General features: G+C 38.5%; 1 protein-coding gene across 2 annotated transcripts in view; it reads left to right on the forward strand.

The window, feature by feature from the left end:
- DIP2C (DIP2 disco-interacting protein 2 homolog C (Drosophila)) overlaps positions 1-10,910 on the forward strand; it is a 155,134-nt gene that overhangs the window by 93,164 nt on the left and 51,060 nt on the right. For both annotated transcript variants that reach the window (XM_009329878.1, XM_009329880.1), the window contains exons 22-27: positions 1,206-1,315; positions 2,110-2,190; positions 5,941-6,064; positions 7,706-7,827; positions 10,555-10,666; positions 10,778-10,887. In XM_009329878.1, coding sequence (XP_009328153.1) covers positions 1,206-1,315; positions 2,110-2,190; positions 5,941-6,064; positions 7,706-7,827; positions 10,555-10,666; positions 10,778-10,887 — 659 coding nt within the window. The remainder of the gene's footprint in view (positions 1-1,205; positions 1,316-2,109; positions 2,191-5,940; positions 6,065-7,705; positions 7,828-10,554; positions 10,667-10,777; positions 10,888-10,910) is intronic.

The following is a 10,910-nucleotide window of genomic DNA, read 5'->3' on the forward strand; positions in this document are numbered from 1 at the left end:
GAGTATCCAGATGACGTAGCAGGTCGTTGACCGCTTCCTCTTGGATTATGGGGGGTTCATCCTGCTCGCCATCCCTGTTTTCCAGCTCAGGGGGCCGAGTACCCTGAGGATAACTGGTCTGACTATTAAAGACTGAGGCAAAGAAGGCATTAAGTACCTCAGCCTTTTCCTCATCCTCGGTGACAATGTTCCCTCCTGCATCCAATTAGGATCGGTGCAATGGAGAAACTTACAGATACATTATGTATATGTTATATATCACTATGGTAAAAGCAATGCTAGGAACACAGAAACCACACTGATAGCATCACATTCTCCCATTTTGCATAGCTGTTACATACCCAGAGGATATATTGCTTTCATCTTTTTAAAGCAGAGTAGTCTGTAAATGTTATTTATTGTACATTATCTGGTTACTTAGACATCTCATATTTTGACACTTACACCACATGCCATCACTGAGATGAAGCTTGGACATCATAGACTAGAAGTAAAGCCTGGTATCAATTGCAGTTAATCAGTAATCCACGCTGGAGAAGCAGAAAACAAATGGTAACATGAGCGTAAATGGTATCTGTGAGACACGTATTTTTCCCTAATGGCAGCAACAAAACATCAGTGAAATCCACCTCATGGAGAAGTGTCAGCCTTGACATCTTCCTTTCTTCTAAAGTTAAATTATTTTTCTTCAGTCTCTATCTTGTGCTAAAGGGCTTGCATATATTTTATCATATGCACCATCTGCCTTCCTAACCCTTGTCACTTCATGTCTATAGCATCACAGAATTGCTACTACAGATGCAGCTTAGCCCAGGGAACAGAAGAGAGAAATAGGAACATTGTCCCTGAAGGCTGGATACATCTCATCTGGTTTTAGGCAGTTGAATGGACATGCCTAAATTAGGAGCTGAATTTTCCAGAGATTCCCCATATCAAGGCAGACAGGATGTGTCTCTGGCTGTAGAGAGCCCATGCTAAATGGGCTCCTCAGTTAGATATGTTTAGAGAGGATGAATCCAGGCCTACATATCTTCCAGCTACTTCTGGTCCATCAACCAAAGTTTGTATCAACAGAGATGTGCTCAAGGTTTGGTGTTGTGGATAGCAATGAGGAAAATATCATGTAATGCAAAAGAAATAAAAAGAATTTTCATCCACAACTGAAGGATTTCTATTGCACTTAGCACATTTCTGATTTATTCTAGAAATTGGCCCTGCCTCTGTGATGGTGGGGAACTTGGTCTCTGGAAAAAGAATTGCACAGGCCAGTGGTAGAGATTTGGGGCAAATAGAAGATAATGACCAAGCCAGAAAGGTAAGCTAAACTTTTCTGATACAACTTATATTTAGCTAGTTAGCATCAGGACACTTAGCAGTACATACACAGTATTATTATTACTATTGCAGAATTTGCTGACTGCTTTTTCTAGTTCACACTAAAATATTTCAGAACCCCCTTTACAGATAAATATAGAATAGACATGAGGGAGGATCACTGCATTTCATCTGTATGGATTTTTTTTTTATAAGTGTACATGGGACAACAAAACAGACATGGTGGAAAGTATTAATGGGACTTCTACCAGAAATCACCCTCTACTATATCTTTTTTGTTAGTTCAAGTGGAGTCCAGGGAATTTTGTTTGCTTATATTGTCCTGACCTTATTTGTTGTTATTTTGATCCTGTAAAATTAACTTGAAATTCAGCTCTTTTGGGGGCTTATGTAATTAAATTAGTAAGTTCTAAGCTGTATAACTATTTATATATCTGTAGTAAGATAAAGAGAGGAAGCGGAAGAATTAAAATTGTGCTTAAATTCAGAGAGATCAGTAAGAACTGGTTTATTGCTTTGAAAGTCTATGTAGTAATATATCATAATCCCAGCACTGACTTCACTTCCAGAGAGACCGCTGCTACCGTGAAAAAGCACCTTGCTATAAATATGTGTGGTGACAAGAGAATTAATTCATGTTTAGTGCTTCTGGGTATTGATGTAAAATGTAGCATATAAATAAGAAAGACATAGCTAAACTAGCAAAAATAGTTACCTGGTTTTTAAACACAAAAAGTTATTTAGTGTCATGACTATCACTCTGCTTTATTTTAGTTCCTCTTCCTCTCAGAAGTGTTACAGTGGAGAGCTCAGACCACTCCTGACCATGTGCTTTACACTCTACTCAACTGCAGGGTAAGAAGCTCAGACCGTTACTCTGACAGGCTGGCGTATGGAAAATGGCACACTGGTATTTCACCTGCACCTGCTCATGCTATGGCTGAACGCGACCTTTCTGTTTCTTTTCCCATTAATACTCAGCTGTTACATTTAATGTTCACTGAGGCAGAGAGGAAAAGAGAATAATCATTGCCAGTTGTCAAAATATAGATTGCTTTTGTATCAAACAGCGCGCCTTACACATTTCTCATTTCTTTTTCCACCACATATATGTTGTGGGTGAGCTGACTCTGCAAAGCTATTTCAATACTGATTGTTCCTATACCGAAGAGTAGTATTTAATACTGCTCACCATCCTGTTTTCCAATTTGAAAAGCACAGGCCTGGCAAAATCAAAGCATTTTCCCTAAATAAAACAATGATTGTTGTTTTTGAGACTGGATCATCTAGGGGAGGTGTGAGAATGGGGAAAGAAGTTGAAGAGAAGAAGAGGTATGTCCAGAATCCAACCAGGTCTGCAGAGGATCACTAATAAATCTATCTGCATAGCCTACATGAAGTGCCAGCCTGGCACAGCGTTTCATTGCTTATCAAAAATGAATTAATGCATGTCACGTAGTACAGAACTTGGCTTTACTAAGAGTGGGTGATTACAGACTTCCTAGATGATTGTAGACGGCAAACCAATAATTCCCAAGACAGCTGTAGGGAATGAAAGTCTGATTTCAAACCATCCCACCACATTACACCTAGACACTTCTGTCAAAACCGGGGAACATACGTAGTATGTGAGGGTCTCCAGGAGAGGAGGGGCCTGGAATAGTGCTATTCCCCTGGGCCACCTGGAGTAGCTGATGTTGTCTCAGCCCACGTGGTCCCTACGCAACTTGGATGCATTCTTAAATCTCCAGTAATTTGTGAACCTCTGTGAAATGACCACTTACTGTATTTACAGGATATGCTTCCCCAGCCCATATTACAGTGCTGGTACCAAAGTTCAGTTTGAGGCTACCAATAAGTCATTAAATGAACTTTTTTAAAATTCAGATTAGTAGCTAATATTGTGTCAACATGTGCAACTTGACAGATAATAGTGAAGTAGTAATGTAGTTGTCTGTGGCAAAGTAGAAAACCTGAGAGGCAGTGCTGTTCAGAGATTCAATATTACACCATTAAAATAGTGCATTGTTCAGTCCTGTAAATTAGGAGCAAAGATGCTGTGAGAAAGAGACAGTGATATCCACACAGGCTATTGCTTTTGAGCTTCAGATAAAGCCAGACTTCCCGTGCTGGCAGAAGGGTTCAAAGAGTGGGAGGGAAGGACACAATGTGGAAAACAAGGATTGACAAAATAATTTATCATTCCATAGAAGTGAAAAATAGTTGAATTTTGAAATTCAGTTTCTCTGCTCCTTTAATACTCTCAGTGTGGAGTATCTTATCATATGAAATTTGTTTCAGAGATACAATGCTTTATGGAAAGATTTAAAGTTTTATGGAAAGGAGTGACAGGTTTGGTGGGTTTTAGCCTAGGCAAGTTTTACTGCCCATCTTGAATTTTAGTTGTGGTTTGTAACTTTTCCCTTTTTGTCTTCCTTGCACATTGTCTGTACACTTTGTTCTAAAACATCCAGGCATCTTGCAGTGGATGACTAATAGAAATCCACTGAGATTAGTGTTTTCCTGTAACCCAAGATTTTTGAGAATTTGGAATATTTCAAAATTAGCGCAATGCATTGTTTTTAGTGTGTGTCATGAAGGATTGCAACACCTTTACATTGCAGGACACCTCGTATAAAAGACCCAAAGGGAATAGTTGCCTCGTGTTTGCCAATGATTCTTGTCCAACAACAGGATTCTCCTTCCCTGCACTTCATATAAACACTGTCTTTCCACTGGTTCACGTGCAGCAAGTGCCAGAAGTCTTAAATATTAACAAGTTTTGCACAAATTTACATGATTTGCAGCAATTCCCTCTCTGTGTCAGTGGGGCCTGTGCTTCTGATGTATGTGGGGATATAAAAGGTCCTTCTTCCCATGACTATCCAAACAAGCAATTTCTTGAAAGAATGAACAAAGAGTTTAAGCACATTCCACCTGGCAAGTCTACAGTGACAAGGACACCCAGACCTCAGGTCACTTTGGCCATATTTAGGGCTGGACAGATGGAAGCCATCTCTAGTCCAGCACCTATATAGTTGCATATGTCTTTAGAGGAAGCTTTCTTAGTGAAATGATCTCCGCATTGTTCAGAAGACTGATTAAAATTACCTGAAGTGCATTTCAGTAAGTGTGGTTGCTGAAGATTGTGAAGAGGAATGCTAAGCCCTGACTTTGCCCTTTTTATTTTCAGTTAGGTTTGTCCTCTTTGTTGACAGTGTTTGAGTTTGTATATGGTTCGTTATAAAGTTTGTAAATGCCAAGTGATGCCTGGTAACATGCCACTACTTCCAGTGCTAGACCTTTATCAAACTGCTCTCTCCTCTCTGATGCTTGTGGTCAATAAATAACCGCAGTGGTGTGTGGGATGGTGATGGTGGATAGAAACCAGCAATCAAGCCAAATGCTTATTATTTCTTGCCTTGTTAAAACAGAGTGTAAAGAATATTTATTTAAAACAGAAGACCCTGTTGCTTCCTCTCTCAATAAGGACAGTGATATACAATATTTTTGATTGCGTCGCATTGCAATTTTGATACATTGTTCTTTTTAAGTGTAGGTATTTTCTTACCTTTTTTTCCCCAATTTCTTCAGCTTCTCTGTTTTTAAGTGAACTTAGTGCTTGTGATAGGTGCCAGGTATATCATAGCAGTACTGGAGACTGAAATCCTCTTTTTCCATAGAACAGGTACACAGGCAGAGAGGTGCAGCCCTTCCCGTACTGCCCTGTCCCTTTATCTCAGCCCAGACCTGGCCAGACCAGCTCTAGGCACATCAGTCTGTCCTGCATGTTCACTTTCAGACTTCTATTCTGAGGTGTCAACTGTGATAGCGAATTTTGTGATACAGATGTATTTATTTCTCTAAAAGTACATTTGTGTGTGTGCATGTATACACACATACATATTTTTAGGGAATGCAAGGACTGTAACACTCATCCAATTTAAAACACCGTAGCACTATTTGAATTGCCAAACTCTGTAGCATATTGTCACTTCCCCTTTTCTTTTTCTTGCTGACCAGAGTTACTCAAATTCAACAAATGCCTTTCTTTTCTATTTCATTTATATGCATGTGCTTAGCTTTTGCTCCAGACCAATTCTTTTCCCCATCACAGAGTATTGTTTTCTCCTGTGTTTTTTATTTCTTGTCTGTTCAAGTATTTCTGCTGTGCCATTTGGCTTCCTTCCAGCGTACAGACAACAAAGTGCAATTTTCAGGATTGCTCTCCACAGATTCCCCAGATTGCTGCAGAGACTATAAAGGCACTTTCCTGGCTGTCAGAGGAATGCTGCCTGTATAGCAAGGGAAGGAGTACAGGTTACATGGGCAGGATATTAGCATACTACTGTACTCCCTTGGTTAGAGAGAAAACACTGTTGAGGGCAGAAGGTACAGAGAGAGGAATGGAGAACATTCTTCTGCTTGACAAATACCTTTTTTCTTTCCAACTACAGTTTGGCATAAGGCTGAAAATTTCCGTGTTTCGGTTGATTGCATGACATATTGTGGGTGTACCTCATGCAGTAACTTCTAAGGTGCAGAGGCAAATAGTTTCAGCACATTGCATTATCTTCTGTGACATTTATCTTTCTTCCTGTGCAGGGAACAATAGCCAACTCACTAACATGTGTCCAGCTACATAAACGAGCTGAGAAGATAGCTGTCATGTTGATGGAAAGGGGACATTTACAAGATGGAGACCATGTGGCTTTGGTTTACCCACCAGGTAAAGAACTGCCACGTTCAGTACCTTAGTAGTCCCAAAAGTTTATCAAGATCCTTTAGGACAGTGCTGCATTGGTGGTGTTACCAACCTGTAAACCATGTTAATTGGCAAAACACAAAATATTTGCTTTATGTACATTTCTTTGAACTTAGTCGAACATATTTAAAAGTATTTCTCTTTGCGTATGCACATAGATATTATTTCTTTGGGTTCAGATTAAGATTAACCTGTGTTTTTAAAACCTGTCTCTTATAAGCAGTCAAATTTAATTACTGCTTTTCTTTTCATTTGCTGGAAACATACTATTTTATGAGCACACAGTTCTGCTAAAATATTCCATCTGCTGAGTGTTCTTAGATTTACCTATTGAATTCCCTCTTGGAAGTGCTGCGTTTCATGAGGGTAAAGCAGCAATACCTAGGAAGTGATCCATGGTTTTTTAGAGTAGAAATATGATGAATAAATAGCAGATGATTAAGAAATACCAAATTATAATCACTATTTTCTCTGTACGTCTTTAACCTAGACAACTCTCTGTGGCTTGGATTTTCATCCTTTGACATAAGGGTTTTTAAGCTTGTGTTAAGCACCATGCTTGACATCTGCTTGAAATTATTTCTGATCTAGTGCTGCTTTTTTGTCTTTAGCATTTTTTGTGTGTTGGTGAAATAAACAGTCTGATTTAAGGTCTGTATTGTGATATTTGGTTTGTAAGGCCTGCAAGATGCTGGTTAAATCTTTATAGGAGTAATTTCTCAATGATTAATATGAGAAAATCTTTTCCACAAAAGACAACTAGTATTTTAAACTTAAGTTTTTATTTTCTGTATTTCACTTGCCAAGAATAAAGCATTTTATTGAAGGAGCAATAACCTATCAGTACTCCAGATCCTTTTCCACTGAAAGAATAAAACAGCCCCCATTGTCGTCTTATCATGGCCTGTGTACAGCAACAGGGAGCTCTCCAACAACAGTATTCACGGGATCTTTGTGCTGTTGTCTGTTCAGCCTCCTTAGATAGCCTGAAGCGTGCTGTCCACAGTCTGTCACCTGCAGTCAATGTTTATATAGAACACCACCTATTTTTATGTTAGAAGTAGGATTTCAAGATCATGACTCCCTTTTTTACTGTAAAATTTCAGGTAGGTAAGTCAAAGCTGCATATCTGAGGTTAAAAATGGCATGAGAAAGACAGCATTTAATGAAACCTCCAGATGTTTTTTCTGCAGCTGATAGGAACAGGCATTGTCCTACTTCATCCTTTTGCTGGGGCATCCCTCTTCTTGTAGACTCTCATTTGTCTATAAATGTAAATTTAGGAAGATAATTAATCTGTAGAAATCAGTCTTTTTAACAGGTTACTTCCTGATCATAAAAGTGGAGTTCACCAAAATGATGATATCTGGCTGCAGCTTTGTGTGTCACCTTTGGTTTTTCATGCTCAGAAGAACAGTACAATTGAAAGGAATCAGTGAAGCTGAACAAATACTGACAAGGGGCTGAAAAAGAAGTCTGTTAAAGGGCTTAGTCGTTCATTTAACCTTCTGAGTTGAGTTCCAAGTAATATTTATGCTGACATAGGTGTCTGTGATTAAATTATTTGATTTTCAGGGGAGGATTTTTGTTTTGTTCTTCATGCAGGAATAGACCTGATTGCCGCATTTTACGGATGCCTGTATGCAGGCTGTGTGCCAATAACAGTTCGACCTCCACATCCCCAGAACATAGCTACCACGTTACCTACAGTGAAGATGATTGTGGAGGTGAGCAGACACCTGAAAGTGCACAAGTAGATTAAATGGGCAGTGGATTTGCGTAGTCTTTAGGAACGGCAACTTAACCGAGTGTGGTATAGGTTGAAGAGTTGTATTCCTTCCAAAGATTCAGGACTTCACTGTTTTGCAGGGTCAACACTGCTTGACAGCACACAACCTTCTGAGTTCCGCTGTCGCATTTTGCCACAGTTCTGCTACTCCTTTCAGGAAATAAATATATTTGAAGTGCTTTCTTGTATTTAGCTATACGCCAAGAATGGTAGGATTCCTCACCTGGCAACGCTGTGCTGACTATTGAGAACAATCCCAATGGAAAACTTAGCTTGACCTGATGGTGATTTGTGCTCAGCTCTGTACATCTAACTGTTTTGCAGTTTGAAGCAATTTCAAAGTTCTGTTGTGAAGATGTTGGTCAGTATTTTGTTTCATCCAGAGAAGTGTTACTCAGACCTTTTCATTCAATGCTTTCTTTTGGTATTTTGGCTTTATCTAATAATGTTTAGTCTTTGTTGCATATAAATAACCGCATTGTGCTTGTTACTGAGGGAAATAAAATGGTTGCAAAGAGATAGCCTTTTACATCTGGCAGTTTCTAATCTATTGAATGGAATTCTGAGTCTCTGAAAAAACAAGTTGAAACAAGTGTGATTTTAACATTTCTAATTAATGTTGATATTTTAAAGTAGTAAGTACTAGAGTTAGTTATAATTTGTGGCTTTCCTTATGGCATCAGATGCCACGCAGTAGCAGTAGAGGTATGAGAAATTGCCCTATTGTCTTCAGGGTTCTCATTATTTAATATTTTGGCACTCACAGTTTTTAAACATCAGTGGTTAAAATTATAGAAGTGATGTAAAATGTGTTATTTTGTTTTTCCTTTGATGTTTAATAGCCAAACTAGATCTGTTTGGTTTCATGATGAAAAACTAGGACAGGTCTAAGCTGACTTGTAATTGTCATCCTTTCAATAGACTAACTTTAAATAAAATGTTGACATTTATTAGCCATATTAATGCCAGTTTGACTTAAAAGCCTCTTAGCTCTGTTTTACCCAAGATACTCTTTCATTTTGGAGAGGGATGACCTTATAGAAATTAAAATATTGAGGCTGTTCCTTCATTGCCGATGCAATCATATAAATTTCCTGGTGTGATGGGGTCAAAGCCTGCTCTGACATGCTATATGTCTACACAACACCTTTTGAAGTCAGTAAGAATGACTTCTGAGCAAAATTTGGCCTACATAATTGTGTTTCGGTGATGAACTCGTAGTAGTTCTTAATAACTGAACATTATTGAGCCCCATCTCAAGCAGTTGCTAACATGTAGCTAAGATGTCTTCTTTCTCTTTCCCACCGTCCCTACGTGTTTACCTCCAACTTACTATTCTCCAGGCATGGACATTCTATATTTTAATAAACCTCCTGGTCTTCCCAATAATATAATTCCTGAGAGGGCTAGTAACCACTAACTCTTGAAATTCCTTTTTTTTATGGCTCCACTATGTCCCAAATCAAGATTTTCATGGATTAAGATGAGCTATGTAAGAATTACCTTGCCTTGCCATGACAGTGACATGATTGGATTGAGGGATACTGCAGTGGCTTCATTTGTCTTCACTTTTAGCCTGAAATGTTTAGATTTTCCATGCAGGGAAATCATGGGGTTAGAGGAAGTAAGTAGAGCTTGGGTCAGTGCTTTCTATGCTCCTAATTTCCTCATGTGCTCTATAAAGTTGACCTATAAAATCGACCTCCATGAGGTTACTGTCAACAGAAGCTGATCTTTTCTGCTCAGTGGTAAAATTTAGTGTACATGTGGTTACTGATTTCCTTAGGTTGAACATTGGAAATTCAGTGTGCAATGAAATGTCTCAGATTCCTTAAAGAAAAAAATACTCTTAGCAATATTTGCACAGATTCTCAAAAGTTCGAGGAAAAGAAGAATCTTGCTGCCTTTTCAGTTTTTCCTCTGTACTGTCTTCAGTGATTAAGTGTTCATATTTATGTTTGTCTGAATATTTCCTTAAATATATTATTTTTTATAATCAGTAAGAAATATTCTTGTAGTTGCTACTTACGTATTTTTAAAAATAGCCAATCTAAAAGGAGAATACCTTCAGCGTGTGTAATCTAAAATTCAGTGCAGATGGTATTTGCAGTAAACTCACCATTTCATTTCTTAGTGCCACCTGCACAATTTTTGGTCTAGAGCTATTTTGCTGATATCAGAAGAGTTCCCAGTGGTTTATTACTAGCACAGGAATCGGAAATATATGGCTAACATAAAATTTACTTAAGATAGTAAAATTACTCATACAAATGTCAGGCTAGGTTTTGGTTTATGTGAAAATATTGTTTATAAACCATGATATATTACCATCACATAGGAAATGCTTTGGCCACAGTCTTCTGTACTGGCATTCTGGGATGATAACTGATATAATGTGTTGAAAAAGTCACATTCTCACTATTAAGGTGCCTTTAGTTTCATTACAACACTCTTCTCAAAGTGCAATTTTCATGTAATTTGTAAAATTCACATGACTCTGTCTGCTTTGTGAGCTGCATTTTTTGTGCATCTTTCTACCTCCTAATTGGAAAACATGAGACTAATGTGTCCTGTTCTGGCAGAAAATAAATCATGGTCTTGCTCATTTTCATGGGAGAATTAATCAGTATCCTACTGCATTATTATTTATTTCTTAAATTCCTAGGTGAGCCGCTCTGCCTGCTTAATGACTACACAATTAATATGTAAACTGTTACGGTCGCGAGAGGCGGCAGCAGCAGTGGATGTCAGAACGTGGCCTCCGGTACTAGATACAGGTGAGTACTACGGCTAGGGGACATCTGTGTCTTCTTTTATCATTGTTTTTGTCAAGCACTCAGAGGTCTACCTGTCATGGGAGTAAGATACACACATTTTGTTTCTCTTAGACGATTTGCCAAAGAAGCGGCCTGCACAGATCTACAAACCTTCTAACCCTGAAACGCTTGCTTACCTTGACTTCAGTGTCTCCACAACTGGCATGCTAGCAGGGGTAAAGGTAGGGACTTCTTGTTAAAGCTG

This window comes from Pygoscelis adeliae, unplaced genomic scaffold (assembly GCF_000699105.1).
Source record: "Pygoscelis adeliae isolate BGI_AS28 unplaced genomic scaffold, ASM69910v1 Scaffold238, whole genome shotgun sequence".
Taxonomy (NCBI): domain Eukaryota; kingdom Metazoa; phylum Chordata; class Aves; order Sphenisciformes; family Spheniscidae; genus Pygoscelis; species Pygoscelis adeliae.